This window comes from Pithys albifrons, chromosome 2, assembly GCF_047495875.1.
Source record: "Pithys albifrons albifrons isolate INPA30051 chromosome 2, PitAlb_v1, whole genome shotgun sequence".
NCBI lineage: Eukaryota > Metazoa > Chordata > Aves > Passeriformes > Thamnophilidae > Pithys > Pithys albifrons.
In genome coordinates, this window is record NC_092459.1 from 5,108,114 (window position 1) to 5,126,806 (window position 18,693).

Consider the following 18,693-nt stretch of genomic DNA (forward strand, 5'->3'; position numbering starts at 1 on the left):
CTTCAGCATCAATGACACAACCAAAAGCACGGAGAGAGGAGCACAGGAGCTGATGCCATAAATCATTAGGAGTCCAGTGGTCCCTGGTTGCTTTAATGCTTTGTAATGGCACAGCAGATGTATTAGGTGCAGTCAGGAGGCACCATGCTAAGGTGTTCTGACATTGTTTTTAAAAACCAAAATGCTGTAATAACATCTTTGTAAGATTTTAACCCTTTAGGGTCAAATATTACAGGAATTCCAGGTGGAGAACAAGAAGGAAAATGGGAGAAAATGTTATTTTCTCTGTCATCAAAGACCCACTATGGTGAGACACCCTGTAGACTTCATGCTCTGGGGCTGCTAACTTGTGAGGCCAGGGTAGGTCACTTTGGACCAGAGTCATGCCCTTCACCATGCCAGCAAATACACGTCAAAACCTGGCCAAAGCTGGGCATGGTCACGCTTGGGCTCACTGAGCAAGCAGAAAGCTCAATGTGGTTGGGAAAGATAAGCTGCATGTGCATCAGGGGAGGTGGCAGGTGGTCCAGCAAGGGAGGGTGTTCAGTGCTTTGCCCTTCACACTGGTGGCACAGCCCAGGACTGCACTGTGTGTCAGGACTGGATAAGTCCCTGTACCTCCATCTGGGTGGATAATGTGGCTATAATCTCAGATGCCTCCTATGAGGTGAAAAACTAACCAAAACCCAAGAGTGTGTGACTCTGCAATTTCATACTGAGGGGAACAATAATAACTTTAGAGGTAAATGTAATTTTTGGCATCACCTGACACGGAGCATAAGATCATGTCACCTTTAACACAGTGCTTTTACAAGTCCTGCTGGAATGACAGAGAGGTTTCCCCTCTACTGAGAGATGGTATTGCAGTGTCCCATCCAAACCAACACAATATTTGAAGAGGAATATGCAATCCAGACAGAAATATGGCAGGAGAAGGTTGGTTTCTTGCAGCTCTTGAGAATGGGTGGTGGGAGAAAGGCAGTCAAGAAGCAGACATTCACTGCACATAATACAGCAGACAACTCACCAACTGAAGTGATTTTAGTTTGTATTTTAGTGTGTTTATTGCAAAGTTGCAACCCAAATTCAGAAAGTCTCACTGCTTGCAAAAATGGGTAAAGTGATTTAAATTCCTGAAATTCCTTGTCCAAATGGGAAATAATTTTGTGTGAAAAGGCCAGACTTTGCTCAGCACAGCTGGGAGGCTCAGCTTTTCCTCACCTGCATTTCTAACAGTAGACCCTGAAACATCCTTTCCAAAACACACATGTCCAGCCATGCCATGCTTCACTTCTGTCACCTCCTGCTGTCATTTTAATACAAAGAACAAAAAAGGAAACATCCCCAAACCTCTCTCATTTCCCAGCATAGCCCAAAGGAGGCCATGTTGCACTTTTTCCATGGCTCTGTCTCACAAGTCACTCTATAGACAATAGCAGATTAATTATAACCACGGGTTTAGCAAATCCCCATGACAAGACATCCTTATTGTGGCTGAGACAGCATGTGCTGAAATGATAGGGAGGAAATCTGCTCCTTTCCCACATACAGGTCTCTTGGTGGACTTGTTACAATGGAAAAGCAGCACAGCTGCTCTCACTGAGCCAAGCAGGGGACTGAGGGCCCAAGCGTGACTTTGCAGGCTGCAATGTTGTCTGTGGCAAGGGCTTGGGTGACTGAGATGAGAAGGAAGGAGGTGGGGGGACTTTGCTTGATTTGGGATTCCTTCAACTGACCAACATTTTGGATGCTTTGTTAAAGAGAGACCATGAGAATCAGAGCAGAGACAGAAAACAGGCCCTAGGAAAAACTGAAAAGAGATAATTTAATCCATGACATCTCTGAAGACACCTGTCGTCAATAGCACTATTTCGATGTTGACCTTTACCGAGAGGTGGGGTAAAACACTGTATCTTTCCTGGCTCTCTCCTTCCCATGTTTACAAAAACATTTCTGCTACTTAAAATTTACTGACTTAAAGTGCAGGACAAACACCATCAGGTATCAGAAACAAATCTGCAGAACAGGGTGAGATTTGTTTCAAAGCAAGTCTTGTGGGTATTGCCCACCTCAAGCTCAGGGTTACGGAGAGAAGCAACGCTCACATTTTGCATTCACTGCTATGATTCATCCTCCATTCTTTGCTGTCTGCATTTCCCTGATTTGCTGAGAGCATCATCACCAACATCAGTTCTTCAGCCCATACCTGGCTGGGAGGGAAGGCCACCTGCAGACCTCCTCCCACAGCATATGTGCTTTCCAGAGGCTATTTTATCACAGCCTCATCTCCTGGGCAAAATAATGCCAAATTTGTGAAGGCAGAGGAACACAGAACTAGGGCTGTATGTGAGTGGCAATCATTTAGCACACTGCTCATGCATACAGACAGCTGGTCTGTCCCATGCACTGAATCAAGCAGAAAAATATTAAGATAAAAAAAGTCATCACACAATTAGAGATTGTACCAAAAAGTAGATCTGCTAAAGGAACTTTAATTTGGGTATTTCCTCATTTCCTGCATGTTTCACTTTGAAACATTAATAAACTTTTAATACAGGTCTTAGTATTCAGTATTTACAGTATCTACTTAAACACCCACTGAACAAATGGAATGTGTATGTTGCAGGTTTAAAGCATCTTTAATCCTAACCTTTAGAAAAATGTGTTGTTTTTTTTTCTTCCCTCCCAATCTTTCTTAATGACCTATCTGTATTTGTTAAGGCAACTCTCACTAGGAAATGCCTGCTTCAAAAAGTTGTTGAAGATATATTCAAATTCAGCACTTAAAACTGACATAAGAAAATCCCCTTATTTTTGGTTGCCACAATCACTAAGGGAAAAGGTTTCACAAAAATATGTTACAATGCAGTAAGTGTTTGGGTAAGGCATATTCTTATATACTGCATAGCAAAGCAAATTCAATTTTTTCATGAAAACATTGGTATACTTGTAAAATCTGTGGCTTTCTTGAATGTTATGGTTGACATGGAATAAGTCGGCTTTGGAATTCTACTCTGTGAAATGTTTTTATTGCAATTTTGTTTCTTCCTGGTTTTTTTGAATTCCATGTGAAAAATAGGGATTTTTTATATCTGAAGTCTTCTTGAAAAGAGAAATTTCCATTCTCTCCCACCTCCAATGAGCCAGGAATTCAAAACTTTTCCTTTTTTGGTTGTTTTACTCCAAACTTGGCAGGACCCAGTCCAAAGCCAAGACCACCAAAAGGATTATCTTCCAGCCAGCTCAAGGCTGAGGTGCTTCACCAGGAAAGACATACAAGAAGCATTTTGGGTTTAAAAGGAAAAACCCATACTGTTGTGGTCTGTAAAGACCTTCACCAGTACTAAATTCAAAGGAAGTTTATTAGCTCACTGCATAACCTGGAAAAATGTCCAAAGAAGCTTAACTCCTCTCTTCACTCCCCTGAGCAAACCCACAAGCTGGCAACTTTTGCTTTTGAAACAATGCTTTTCACTGAAGCTTTTAAAAGGAATCTAATCCTGCCTGGTTTCCTCCTTTCTTAGCTGTTATAAGAGCTTATTTTAACACATACAGTCCATTTGGTGTGTCCTTTAAAGGTCCTTTAGCATAGCATGAAAGAAAAGCTCCAGCAAACTGCACGGGGGGGGTTTTTAGGTTTTGTTACCTTTCCACATGGTCAACGTTGCCTGCCACACCGACCCCTCCAATGGTATAAATTTTGCCATCGTACACCAGACTGTTATGTCGACACCTTGGGACTGTCATGCGGGACACGAGGTTCCAGTTATCGAGCAGGGACATGTAACACCAGACATCGGCGAGGGTGACACCCGACTCCATTCCGCCTGGCACCGACGGGCGGGAGAGGGACAGAAAACAGGGAGAGTTATGTGAGAGCCTGGAACGGCAGCAGCTTTGCACACAGCAAATCAAAGCCAGTTACAAAGTAAAAAACTCTTCAAATGACATTTGACTAATTAAAATAAATCACCCTCAATTCTGAGCATCTGTTCTGATGATGCATATCTGTGTCACTTATTCATGTGCCCCAAAGGCTACGCTTTTTTTTTTTTTAATAAGATGACATGAAGAAATCAAGATGTCAGACTACAAGGGACATGTACATAAGGGGATAGACCCTTCTCAGTGTTCATAAATAACTTCCAGTCTATTAAATTACTCTAGCACTTGCAAGAAGGTGTCAGGAGGCTGAGTCTATCTTGGCTTGTGAGACACAGGCCAGCCAGAAATCTAAAATGCTTAATACAGTGATGGATTGAAGGAGCACATATATGGGTGGAATAAAGTCAGTGCTTGCACTGCAGGCTTAATTTCTAATTTTCAGGGACAAATTTTTAATTTATTTTCATTTGCTGACAAAAGAAAGGACCAGCTATACCACTCCTGTAAAATAGTTCGACATTCTTGTGAAGTATTTATATTGGTCACTTTTTAACTTCTGACTGAAGCTTCCAAGGCAGCCACTTCCCTTTTTGAAGCACAAAGAGGTGAAATGATTTGAGACCACACTACGAGTCAGTGATCAAGCCAGGAAAATGAATTAAACTCAGTTCCATGGTTTAATGAGAAAACCAGGCTTCCTTCTTGGTATTTTGCTCTCCAAGTCTATGCTATGTTGTGCAGGGTCCAGTACTCGGAGCTTGCAGGCATCCATTCTCACTTCTGCTGGTTCTCCTTCCCTTTTTCCTGTGTTTTCTAAGTTTGAGCAAAACAAAATATCAACTGACATTCAGCTACATTTCCAGACATGTAGGTCTTTCGGCTCTCCTTATTGCAGCCACTGAACACCATCTGGTCACTCATCCAGATTCAAGGCAAAGAGCTGAAATAAACTTTGAAATTAGGATTCCAAGCTTTTGTTAGAAGGTATTGCACAGCCTAAAAGTGGCTGTGCATATTGGAAAGTACCTCAGCTAGGAATAACTAAAAGTCAACATCTCACAAAGTCTCCACAGAAAACTTTCGCTCCAGCTGCTCTCAAGCATGGGCAAACAAGCATGGGCAAAAAACCCATCAAGAAATAACTTCCAATCAATTCTTAGGGTCCCTATGCAGTATTAATGGAATTTAACACCACAGGCAGCAATTTACTGCAGAAAATGCAGTGAGGGAACTCGGCAAGGGAAAGGCAACAGCTGTAACCCCTTACTGGTACAGATGCCAGCTGCATCTGCTACATCCTTGGATCACACACATCCGCACCTCCCTGCCCAGCCTCCTCTTTTTATCATCCAGCCTCCACTCAGCTGCCATCAGAGCATCCTTGCATTGTCTGGTGGGAATTGCTTTTCCCCCTCCAGCCAAGCAGAGGTACCATCAGACTGCAAAAAACCAAACACTGTGATGCTCCAGGCATGGTGTCGACAGCTACTTTGGGAGTTAAAGCCCTTTAAGGAGTGTGGTCTCAGTTACATCAAAACTAAGTAGATTATAGGGCTAGTGACTACTGTCAAAGGAAAGGTTTCAACAAGTACAAAACATGAATGCTCCTCTAAGCAAATACTTTAAGTGTAGGTCACATATTCAGCAGTTCAGTCTGTCTGTCTCAAATTCCATAACCCACCATTTAGATTCAACTACAGCCAGTATTATAAATTGTGTTTCTATGGCAGTGAAAGCTCTTTGCATGCTTGATGGTTGTCAGACCTATTTTCTTCATGTTGCAACTGCAAAATATTGTTGTTGACTGCTTTGAGAGAACGTTAACGCAGCAGAGACATGGAGAATGATAAAAGCAGGGAAATCCCTCTCTCCCAACCTCCATCCCACTTCTTCCCTCCCTGCCTCCCCGCCTCAGGAGCAGCTGGGTAAAACTCTGGCATGTCCTGCTTCAATTTGGCTGCCTGTATTGCAGCTTTTCTCCTCCAGTAAATCTGGGGGTTGAATGAACTGAGAGCAGTTCTGTAGAGGAGAAATGGGGTACACTGGTGGACAAAAATTTGGAAATGATATGGCAGTGTGCACTTGCAGACCAAAAAACCAACTTTATCCTGGGCTGCATCAAAAGCAGTGTGGCCAGTAGGTCAAGGGAGGGGATTCTCCCCGTCTACTCTGCCCTCGTGAGACCCCACACAGAGTCTGGTGTTCATATCTGGGGTCCCCAGCATAAGAAGGACATGGACCTGTTGGAGTGAGTTCAGAGATGGGGCATAAAAATGGTCAGAGTGCTGGAGCACCTCTCCTATGAAGACAGGCTGAGAGAGTTGGGGTTGTTCAGCTTCGAGAAGAGAAGGCCTTATTGTGGCTTTTCAATACTTAAAAGAGGGCTTATAAGATAGAAAGAGGCTTTTTATCAAGGCCTCTAGTGACAGGACCAGTGGTAAGAGTTTTAAACTGGAAGAGGGTAGATTTAGATTGGACATAAGGATGACATTTCTTACAGTGAGGGTGGTGATGCATTGGCCCAGGTTGCCCAGAGAAGCTGTGGATAACCCATCTGGAAGTGTCCAAGGCCAGACTTGATGGTGCTCTGAGCAACATGATGTACTGGAAGATGTCCCTGCCCATAGTAGGGGGGTTGGAACTAGATGACCTTTAAGTCTCTCTTCCAACCCAAACCCTTCTCTGATTCTGTGTTTCCATGAAATCTGCTGCTTACCTGAGAGATAGATGTTGTCCCCAGCGCTGACCACACTGAAAAACTCTCGGTCATAGAAGGGTAGGCTGGCCAATGGGTACCACTTGTTGTTTTGAGGATTCAAGCAGGTGACTGCTGTTAAAGCACGTTGATTCATGCCAATCATCTGGCGACCCCCAACTAAGACTATTACTTCAGCTACACCTGGGATTCAAGTAAGAAAAAGAGTATTATAAAAAACTGGCATCTCTCAACCAGGCAGGAACCTGTCAAAAATACTCGTAAGTCAGAGTGACATAAATCTGTTTTAGAGTCTGCAATCAAACTAAGAAGGGTGAGAAGAAACAGGAATGTGTGTGTAGGGGGAGAAGTGGGTGAGGAACAACACTATGTACACTCTTGGGAGAACTAAGGAGGGAGAATGCCATCTGGGCAAAACTTGAGGGGGAAGAAATAAAAAGGCAGTTCCCTGTAAAGATACCCATTCACTCAACAGTCCTTGAGTGAGACCTGCATGTAGCAAAATGCTCTTCCACTGAAGAAAATAGCAATTTTGTCAGGGATTGAGAGAGCTTGACCAATATCCAGGAAATGTTTGGACTTTAACTTGAAGGAAGTGTTCCCACACTAAAAGGTAATGTCTGGAGAGGGGTTGGGCTATGATTATGCATCTTCACCCTGATATTCTCACTGCATACACTCTATGAACATATCATTTTCTGGGGGGTTGGTTTTTGTTTTATTTACTTTATCCAGAGAAGGCAGATTTTCCAGCCACAGATAGCATGTGCTCAAGCCATGGATCATGGTCTTAGTCCATCAGGTGCTAGGAAACATGATGAAGATAGCCCCTGCCCTAATACCATCATTATTAACTGAGCTTTATCTGGGCTCAAATAGCAACCCTGAGCCCAGAACATGTAGGGTGTCCAGCAAGCCAAACTCTGTGCATGCAGAACTTTTGCAGTTCACATCTCAAGAGGTTTTATTCCCTCTTCACAGACAGAGCTGAGTCATATCTGATCTCAGTGTTACTCCAGACACTTCCCTAGACTCATCCCCACAGAGATGGGTGACAGTTTAATCCTAGGATGTTTTCTGGCTCCATCCAAGACTCAAGTGCTGGAGATAGTTTGGATTTACCATTCAACAGAAGTGTTAGAAACCTTTCTTCTGAAATTGTAGGCCCCTGTGTGATTAGTTGTCAGGCAAGGTAGGCTCAGAAGCAGGACCATGAGGCCACAAGCTGTAAGGAATCACCATTTCAGGAGCTGTCTCGTGGCTGGAGCAATTGCTGAGATGTGTCACAGTGCCCAGCCTAGAGACAAGTGTGCACAGGTGCGGGGCAGAGGCGAGACTGCCAGCAAGAGAGATTAGGAGCTGCAGTGGAGAGAAATGTGTCTGCAGAGTAATGGATTATCGTCACTCCTCATTAGCATTTCCAAAAAATATATTTGTGTCATTCAAGCAAGGTTACTCTCTTAAAAGTTATTAAGATAAAGTGCTGTACTGTTTTAAATAAATATTTCTCAGTAACAAGAGATCATTATTTTTGCGCCATACTGGAAAATCTAATCACCTGTGCAAGACATAACTCGATTATAATCAACGACCTCGAGAGGGCATGGGACATGCTGCAGCGAGTCCACAAAGGGTGTTTAGACATCCTTTGTGCCTCCATGAATGCCGTTGATATGCAAAATAACATGATTCGATATAATTAGACTCTGACCTAAAAAACTATAATCACCCTCTCTTACCCTGAGAGAATCACTTTTCCCTCATCAACAAGCTTCTGGAAATGGATCACATTACACCTACAATTTTATATACATAAAATAAGCACTTTTCAAAAATCCCTTCAAACATCACACCATTAGTCGTCTTCAATGAAAGACTTTTTAGGGTAGATTGTTATTGAAAGTCCTCTACACTTCGTCCTTCTGAAAGGTGCCTTGATGAGGCAGTCTCTCGAAGCTGCAAATGCCGTGGTTTGATATGCCATCTCCGTGCCACATTAGCATTAGTGGCAGGGACAGAAAGTTTTGTCTGGCTTTGTGATTGTACTTCTGGGAGGCAGAAGTACAGGCAGCATGTTAAAACAATTCACCTGTTTCATCAGACTCCTTCTTGGATGCAGTTTTCCTACATGGTATTTGCACCTTCAGTTAAACAAATATTTTGGGTATTTCTGTCATCACCATGATATGGGCTTGGCTGGCAAGTTGGGTACTTGGGTTTTTCCATTAATTTTTCCAAAAAGAAAAATGCATATGCTCCTTGGGTGGCAAACTCCTTAAAAAGACAGTTCTCCATAGCTGCTGGATTTCTGAAAGGGACTATGTCCTGTGTGATCCATTTGGTTTGGAAGCAATAAAAAGTCTGAACTGGTACTGTGAGCTTCACCATATAAAAATATTATATTTACAAAGGGCTGTGAAGGAGAAGCTGTTTGATGAATATTAGTCAGGTCCTCCCCACAAGAGGTTTCAATGGCAAAGAAGCAAATGATTCAACTATTTTTGCAGCTAGAGAAACTGAGGCACAGAGGGCAAGGGTCTCACTTTTCCACACAGCAGAGGAATGCTACAGTCTCTGCCAAAGATAATAATTCCTAAAAATAGGGCTCCTTTTAAAAGTGTTTCAGGAGCATATATCTAAACATCCATGTCCACCCATTGGGAGAGGCTCCTAAATGCTTGAGGAAAGTAGAAATGGAAAATTGAGCTTCAAATATCACCAGGTTTTGAGAAAGAGCCAAGAGAAGGAGGCAAGGCTGTGCCCTCCAAGGGCTTGTCCTGGCCATGTCCAGGAAGCATGGGACAGGGAGCTGGTGCTGTTGAAGAAAGATTTGCTTTACCTGCAGAGAGCCTGGGCCGGGTCCTCGGCGTCTGCATCTCCTGTCGGGCGTGCGGCAGCATGTGGTACCGTTTGGCTTCATTCACCAGATCCCGGCAAGCCTCCGAGGACTTTATCAACTCCTCGTTGTCAACGACGTTCAGCAGATAGCTGGGATGGATGAAGGGCAGGCGCACCACGGCCAGCAGCTCCGCAGCATACTGTGAAGGGGGAAAACAGTAACACACTGCAGCCTTCATGTCAGAGTCCAGCAACTTGGCATTTCCACCTCCTTCCCTGTTAACTGTCCCCTGTCACCCAGCCTGAAAGACACTCTCATGAGTGCGGCATAAAGCCCTGCCTAGTGATCAGGTGAGACAGAGACAATGCAGTCCCCTCAGTGCTACCCAGCCCAGGCTGGGTTTGGTACCAGAGACTGAAAATAAACTTCAAAAGGAGGCAACTCCTGTTATACAGAACTGTATACAGGGATTTTTGGAAATAAAAACTCATTCTGAAACCAGACTGAATATAACACCTTGTACACTGGTGGCATGGAGTAAGCATTTGAGTTATCTGAATTAACTTTAAGTGTGGTTGTTGCACTGTGATACAGCCTCAAACCAAGTCTTTTCTGGCACTGTAAATGTGAGACAAAAGTCAGTAAATAGGGTGAATTTGATCAACTGCTATGGTACAGCCTGAATAATATCAACCAATTCACTAAAAATCTTTTAATTGATAGGCTTTAGTTGTTGGTGAAGCAAATAATGTAGCTCTAGCATTTGGGGAAGTCTGACTCCAGAGGGTGCTATAGAAATACTGACAGTAAGTTTGATCTTCTAAACAAATACATTAAACCTCAGAGGGTAAAGGACACCTGAACAAATGAAGCTGTCTGTCACCAAACACATCTTAAAGGAGAGCAAAACCCCAAGAGAGAAAACTGCAATTGAAAAACAAGGAGTCCTCCCCCAGATTATTCTTTTTATATATTTGGGTATATCAGAACAGAGCATGACAGCACAGTGAAAAGCAGAGCAATGGGAAAACATGGTTCTCGAGAAGCAAGGCACACAAACAGGATGCAAACTAAGGGTGCACAGCAAGAAAAGATAATCATCTGTTGTAATAAATATTCATACAGTGGCAGCATCCAAAGATCCCAACTGGGATTGAGGCCAGGATGTGAATAAATATTCCTGAGGTCCATGCCACTGGTCCCAAGAAACACTGGGCGCCAGCAGCATCTGTTGGCCTGCTGATGCCTCTGGTCTTCCAGAAGCTACTTGGCTCACACTTTCTTTTTCAGCAGTGAGCCTGTCCCTGCAGCATGTGAGAGCCAAGTCACAGCAGGAGCAGGAGCATGGATGGGAATGGAGCAGGGGCACAGCAAGATGGGAGAGCAGTGATATGGACTGAACCAGATAATGGGCTGGCCAAGCAGGCAGAGGATGCAGTGACACCTGTGACCACGTCCACGACTTCCCCTTTCCCCACCCAAACCAAAGGAGCGATGGAGAGCCGCATCAGCCTGGGGCAAGCTTGGTCAAAGCAAAGATGCAACGACCTGTGGGGAGCTGAGCCCCACATGTGCCTGTGGGGCTGTGGCACCAGGAAGATGACCAGGGTCTCAGGCTGCCTCCCAGTCCCCTGCTTTTCTCCTTGACAGTGAGGCTGGCAATTTTAGGTACAGCCTGAAGAGTCAGTGCTGGGCTACCCTGCAGTTGTTTGGGATAAAAAAGTTGTTCGCTGATGCAAAAGGAACAGAAAAGTGACAGTGCTCCTTTTCTGGCAAAAAACCCCTGACTGTGAGTAGTAAGTTTGCGACTTCTCACTGTTACCTCCAGTGTGGCACAGGGCCAAGAAGGGCTTGAGATCATTGCACAACCTCAAACCCGTAAAAGAAGACACTCCTCTCTTTTCCCTTCCTGAAATCCATTTCTGAAGTGCTTTCTAGGAGGTACAATGGCTGCTCCTTCCCTGGAGTCACAAATGTCAGGCACTTGGCAGCAGATATCTTAATGCCATTAAACGGTACCATGTAGGAGAGGGAGCAGTGGACATATGGCAGTGGGTGGAAAAGCTCTGACTTCAGGAAGTGCTTTTTTTAAAAAGGTTGGGGGCGTTTAACCTTACATGGGAGCCAAGATGAAACGTGGCATCAGGACATGGGAATAAAGCAGAGAGAGGATACAACCAGGGACGAGCAAGACAACCCCATGGGGGAGGTTAATTCCCACTACAGGCTGCTCAGGAAGTAGTACAAGTCACTAAAGGGCAGTTTAAATAAAGTTGCAAAATAAATGGAGTGTACAGAGGAGCCAGCACCTTCTCTTGGTGTGGTGGGACACAGCAGAGCTGCCCCTGACACTCCCAAGGCTGGTTTGCACTGGAAGCACACACAGCACAGAGCAATACAAAACACCAGCACAAACAGTTGTGCCACTACATCAGGACACGGGACTCAACAGGCACCACTATGTCCCAAAGTGGAGTGTGAATTAGCACTGGGAAAGGAGCTCCCCTCCAGAAGAGATGGGGCAATTCCCATGAGCCCACTGGAGTTGCCACCTCCATTTCCCACCCTTCCCTGAATAAATGGGGGCATCACTGCCGCCTGAGCACAGCGAGCTCTCCCTCTCACTCACCCACCTTGCTTTAATTAGATAAGTGAGAAAATGTGATTCTGTTTCTCTCCTGGATTCCCCCCCTTCCTTTCTCTCCTCTTTTGTCTGAGCTCGCGGCTTATTTTGAAAGGGGAATAATAATTAGAACATGTTGCTCCCTTTCATCAGCTTGAAAGTTGATGTCACATATCAAAACCGATGTCACTTTTCATTCTTATTCTTTCCGTTACTCACACAGGTACAAGAAGCTGGCTGTGTGTGTGTGTGCACGACCACACGCAGTCACGACTCGGGCTGGGCGCTGAGAGCATTGAGGGTACATAGAATTGCAGTGTTTTTCACCAAGGGATTTGAGGAGTACGAACCATCGCAGCATCTCCAGAAGACAAGAACGCTTTTATAAAGCACTGTCTTTTCGCACCAGCTCTTTTAAGCACTATAGTCAAGGGTGAATTTCATTTAGCCTCACTGATTTAAGAATATTCAAGTGATTTAGGCAATCAGCAGCCTTTTTCTTTCAGATTCTCCCTTATGAAGGCTTCCTAGCAATGTTAGCTATGATTGTATTAAATATCCTGTTACTATTATCCTTTTCATTTAAGACTGGAATAAGCACCATAAAGCATTTCAACCTCCTTACCATCTGTTATTTGCTCTCCATTCTCTCTTGTCTTTCTGTTGTTCCTTATACAGCTATGAAATATCTACTGCACCTACTGGTATTACCAGTTATTATTAAGCAGCAGAATACCTGTGCAGGGCACATTGCCAAATTCAGCAGACAGCAACCTCGGCTCCCTGGAGTGGTGGTTTCTGCCTGTAACCCCTGGAATGTTTTCTTCTCCCTGCTCGGCTGCAGGTGCTGGCTGGACAAGTAGAAATACTTCTCAGGTCTTTGCTGGGAATCACTTATGACTACTCTACAGCCTGCATCACATGCCAGTGTGAAGTACAGAATATTAATGCCCCTTCTGGCCTAAAATTAGGAGTTATCAACTCATAAACATGGGAGACCATGCCTCAGCTTCTTGAGAATGGGCACCATTATGCAAAAATCTAATGAATTTATTGTTTAAAATGCTAGGAAGGTTTTTAAATTGCCATCAGGACTGTTTTCTTCAGGTGATGAGAACCTCAGCATAGCTCCTGTTAGGTGAAGAAAGCTGCTCAGGTCCATAAACTCCCTGCTGAGTGGTGATGCTGCCAGGTACCACGTGCATGGCTGGGGTGATTCTTCAGGAGCCAGGGCACCACTACTACATCAGCAAAGTCTTTTTGGAGTTACTGCAGACACAGTAGAGCTGAGACTTCGAAGAGATAATATCTGGCCTTCTTCAAGGCACGTGTTTCACTGATCCTAATTGCAGCGGCTGAACCAGCCTGCAATCACAAGTATGTCTCATAAAAAACAGGGAGGGAAAAATCTTAGGAGATCTTATCTTTACCCAATTACCTAAATTGGGGGAGAGATTCAGCTCTAGATTCAGACACCTAAATGGGTTCATACAAGCAAGCTGTCAGCCAGACATGTATACACTCATGTTTTAATTAATAGAGATTTAGTCAACAGACTTAACACAGTCCCCAGAGCGATCCGAGCTGAGAGGATGCACCACGCACCAGAGGAAACAGAGTATCAATGTCCCCAACTGGCCCACAACTGTAAGTCATCAGCTCTTGAGAAAGGGAGTATGTTCCTCAGACCATACCTCAGACCCTGCCATTTGGATGTCAACAACCAGAAGCCAATCCAAATTGGAAGGTGATTAATTCTCCCCTCTGATGCAAGCTTTTGTGTCCATTTATACTACAGGGAAGCCCAAGTGTTACCCCCGGGGCAGCATTGACTCAGAGAAATATATGATCAACATGATCAACTATACCTTGAAGTTGACCCTTTCAAGCCCTTCCCTAATAATCTCTTCATGCATAACGTACTCCCATCTCAGTAGGCAGGCCAGAAATTTAACAAATGAGATTACAAAACTTTTTTTTATTCCAGGCTTGTAGTTTGAGTGAGGATGTTTACTTTGCTAAACTTTTTATGGCATTTCTTCTCCTACTGATTACATCAGGATTACGAATGCTTGCTTGCAAGTGGGCTTTGTTCTGGTATCTTCACAGTCTCAGTTACAAAACCCACTTCACTATCACATTAAAAATAATCTTTTTATTCTCAAATCTCTAATCCAGTAAAATCCTCACAAGTATTCTCCCAAAGGACTTTCATTGTGCTCCTGCATAGACTTGGGCCACAACAGTATGCAATTAGTTTTTAAAGGCAGTATGTTTACTGCTAAAGAGTCGTATTTCCTGCTCCTTAAATGCTCTACTGGAAAGCTCTCAAGATTTTTAACATTTTTGAAGTAATGCCCAAAGAGGTTAAAATAATGTTTCCCTTATGCCTTATAACTCATCTGTCTCTCCAGTTTACTGTTCTCCCTACAAAGGACCCTTCTGTGCTATCTGCCTAAAGAAACAGGCTTCAGCTAGAAATACAAATACAGAAGGTAGGTTGCCCACATTATGACAGGGGTTTGCTCCAATAAACTGCTGTTTCAGCTCTTTGCACATAATTGCAAGTTTTTAAAAACATTATGAAGTAGGAACATATTTGATTCATCTGAGAGTCTTGAAGGAGATTTATGTCATCTGATATAAACCCCTGCTGTCCCATGTTATGCACCATTGCAGTGTGAGGGCTACAGCAAGAACCTCCTTGGAGCCCTCAGGGACAGAGCTGAAGCAGAATCAGTTCCCCACTGCATTAAACTCTTTCAAACAAGTATAGGACACATTAATAAAAAACCACCCTCCAAATGGCAGATGTGAGCCTACCCTGTGTCGAGGAGACGAACTTCGCAGGGAACTGTGGTGACTTGGAGATGTGGCGTGGTGGCCACGCGCGCTGGCACAATGGAGTGGGGACACCAGTCCCTCCTTACACTCATCTCCACCCCAGCCCAGGCTTCTCCTGAAGGCTACCCAACCTGATATTAGAAATATTGTTGCCTCTAAGTTTCCAAGTGTAAGCCCAAAAGGGAACTGGCTGCTGTTACAGAATCACAGAATTGTCTGAGCTGGAAGGGTCCCACAAGGTTCACTGTGTCCAACTCTTAACTGAACAGTCTGTACTGGGACCAAACCCATGACCTTGGCATTATTAGCACCATGCTCTAACCAACTGAGGTTGGCAAAGCCAAAGCTGTTGTTGCACTGCTTTGCCATTCTTGCAAATATGCCTTTTTTGGCTAGATTTTCCTGACGCTGCCCCGCTACTTGGTAATGATCTTTGATACATTTAACCCCTGGGTATTACAAAGACACACTGTGTTTCCAGTAACCTCCTGCACATTCCTACACCCAAGGTCATATCCAAGCCCAACTAAGCTTTCTGGTACGCTTGGAGTATTTACTAATCACGCGTATTGACTTCTTGGAATTGCAATGCTGCCTTCAGATTAAACCCAAAGGCTTGGTAGCATGTCAGCCGACAGCCTCATAATATCATGAGATAAACATGTGGCAGAAAATCTGGTTTGCAGGCACTGGGTTCAGCTGGTGGCTCGGTGGCAGGATGCCACGTGCATAAATCTCATGCCTAGCGAGAAGGAAAGAGCAGCCCCTCTGTCTTCCTGAAATCAGGTTTCAACGTGACATCTTTATGGCAGCACAGCTGACTAAACACTGTAATGTCATCAGCGCAAAGAGCGTCTGCCCCTTCTCCAAACTGCCTGCAAAGCAGCACACGGGTCGGTATTTCTAGCAGTAACATGATGAGAGGTTTTTAAATACACAGAAAGATAAATCATTGATCCATCATACTCAGAATTTGCCTGATACTAAGGATTAAAATCCCCTTCACTCTTACCATGCATTCTCCAGCTTGCTGACTAAACTCAGAAATAACTCCTCAAAGTTCCCACAAGGGGCACTAGAGGTGAGTGGCACTTCTTTTGTTTATGGGCAGTCACCTATTCAAACCCTATCTGTTAGCACACAGATGCAGCCCAAAAGCACTCCAATAACAAAATGGCTGAAGCTACTCAGGTGCTTCACAAAACAAAGTCAACTCCTGATACCTCCATCCCCATAATGCACTGGCACAGATTCCATGTGCTATAACTCTCCAAAATGCTTCTTGCCTATGATGTAAAATGATTTTGTTCCTAGAGGTCGGTCCTGAGCACTGGGGCCATGTGCAGCAACACGTGTGAAGAGCTGCTTGTGCACGTGGGTCTTTGTGAGCCCATTGCTTCAGCAACAGCAGAGAAAGATTTTGTAAAAACAGGAAATGTCTTGGAAAACCCACAAATAAAGAGACTGAGCAGACTGGGAGACAAGAGAGCTCCTCAAATCAATTAAAACTTCAGATAAATAATTTGGTAGAATTTCTGTCAAGGGTATTCCTTTAAAAAAAACCTTGAAAGTTTAGTAGGGAGGAAATTTCAGGATCTGCTAATGTCACCTGCATCCATTTTTTTATTTAAGGCAGCTTTTTCCTCCAATACATAGCTAAGGGCACGTTCCTGCACTGATTCCATTCCTGCTGCTGCCTTTTCTTCTCCCTCTGTAAGCCCATACAGGAGCTGAGTGTGTCTGCAAAAGCTTCATTTCAATCGGAGCTCTTTGAGCCGCCCATCCCTGGGAAATCACAGGGGTTACTGCTCATCCCTTGCGTTTTTCACTTTCAGAGAAATTGAAGCTTCTTGTACTTTCATTATGGCATCTTTCTGAATTTGTCTGCTCTTCCCACAAATGGATTTCAAAGCACCAGTGTAGTGTGGGCTTTTCAAGGAAGCCTAATTGAGCTCTTAGAGAGTGTTAGTGCCTAATTCACTTAGGCTCCCTTGGAAGCATCCTCACACTTATTCCAAAACTCTTTCCTGAAACTTAATGCCCTTGAGTACAATGGTTGATCAATTAATTTCTTATTATGATGAACTAAGTAATTTCTGCACACTGGTATTGGGTATCAGCTTCTCTCATTACCTCCTTGTCATCATAGAGCAGATTTGGAATAGTCATTGTTACCTGTCACAGTCTCCATTTTCTTGGAACAAGCTGCTCTTCCACGTAACTTTGGAGACTCTTTAAAATGTGCCCTAGAAATCAGGGAACTTCCATCTGCCCTCTCATGGTTACCAAGGCTTTTTCTTCTGTACCATCTTGCCTTCGAACTGCCACTCTGTGTCACTGCCAAAATATAGCTCATGGGCATTTGCAGTATTTTTGACATAAATCCTCTCCTTCTCTCCATCACTTTTCCTTACCCTCACTGACAGAGGCAGGGCTTACAGGTGGGCTTTGTGTTTGCTTAGTGTTAGACTAATTTGCCAATCTCAAATTTATCCCAGTGGTCCTTACTATTGTTACACCCTTTGCATCCTTCCAGTCAGCTCTTCTCCTTGGGGCTTCAAACACTTGTAGATGTTTATCCCTCTTTAGCTGTCATTAGGCCAAGTCATGCATATTCACATCTTTTAATCTTTTTTTCTCACATCAGTTCCTTCAGTCTTTTAATCATTTGTGTTACTCTTCTCTAAATTACCTCAAATTTGTCTACGCATCTCTGGTTCTCAGGCACCATGAAGATGCTGTTTAGATAAATCTGCCTCTGAGGACATGGGTTCATAGAAAGCTTGTTAATGCCTTTATAGTGGAGACATTTCATTTTGTTGCTGGACACTGTGATTTTAAGCAGGGTTTGGAAAAAGGGCACATGATTATATCCTTGCAGAATGCAACAAAAGGTGGCTGCCATTCAGCTGAGCCTCTTGTGTGTCACTCATCACTGCAGTACCTGCCTCTCTCCTAGCACTGCTCTGGGCAACTTGTTGAAATGTCTGCTCTCTCCTCATTTCGTGTCCCTCCTTGGGGTGAGAGGGAAGCTTCATGCAATGGGGACTCTTGTTTTCCCAGGCTTTCTGTTATTATGAACATTTACTATGTTTTTATGTCAGAGAAAACAGATACGACTTTGGACTTGGAGCATGATGGGAAAGTTTCCAATGAGTTTTTGTATGTCTGTGCTTTGAATAGGCAGCAAAACTGCTACACATCCGCAATTTCCCATCTTTCCCATCCTCCACAGACCCTGGCCGTGACTGCAGCTCTGCACAGCTCTGGCAGTTGTCAGTACCTATAGACAGCATGGCTCATTATCCACTGGATCTTCCCAACAGCCCACATGGGAAGCATCACTTCCCTCCAGCTTACAGTGTAAGAAATGGGGGCAAAAAGGTGAAACAACCTGCCCAAGGCCATGCAGAGAGTTGTGGGATGTGCTCAAGTGAAGACTGTGTGGGGCTTGGCAGAAATCTTTCCTTGTTTGGGTGGCTTAGACTGTGCTGGTTTCAGACAGTAAAGTCTCCGTTATGCAATATATTTTTTGCATAAGTTTGCTGGAGTTGTAAAAAGCTTATCAAGGGGATAACTGTTAGGATAAACCCTGCAATCTTGTCCATCAGTCAGGAAGAGAAATGAATGGAGAAAAAGAGTAGATTCAGCTTTCCTAGATGTGTCAGTCAGCTGCAGGCTTTCGACTTAGTGACAGCAATCAGGAGGACTCCTACAACCAGAGCTCTGTGTTCGCTGGTACAGGAAATTGCCCACTAGTTCTGACCTCACATCACAGGCTGCTTC

General features: G+C 44.0%; 1 protein-coding gene across 7 annotated transcripts in view; it reads right to left on the reverse strand.

Moving 5' to 3' along the window:
- KLHL29 (kelch like family member 29) overlaps positions 1 to 18,693 on the reverse strand; it is a 399,687-nt gene that overhangs the window by 28,495 nt on the left and 352,499 nt on the right. For 6 of the 7 annotated variants that reach the window (XM_071548271.1, XM_071548268.1, XM_071548273.1 and 3 more), the window contains 3 exons: positions 9,441 to 9,639; positions 6,602 to 6,784; positions 3,647 to 3,827 (listed from right to left, as the gene is read on the reverse strand). In XM_071548271.1, coding sequence (XP_071404372.1) covers positions 3,647 to 3,827; positions 6,602 to 6,784; positions 9,441 to 9,639 — 563 coding nt within the window. Of the gene's footprint in view, positions 1 to 3,646; positions 3,828 to 4,276; positions 4,699 to 6,601; positions 6,785 to 9,440; positions 9,640 to 18,693 lie in introns of those variants that run through there. The other variant, XM_071548274.1, reaches the window with a different exon arrangement.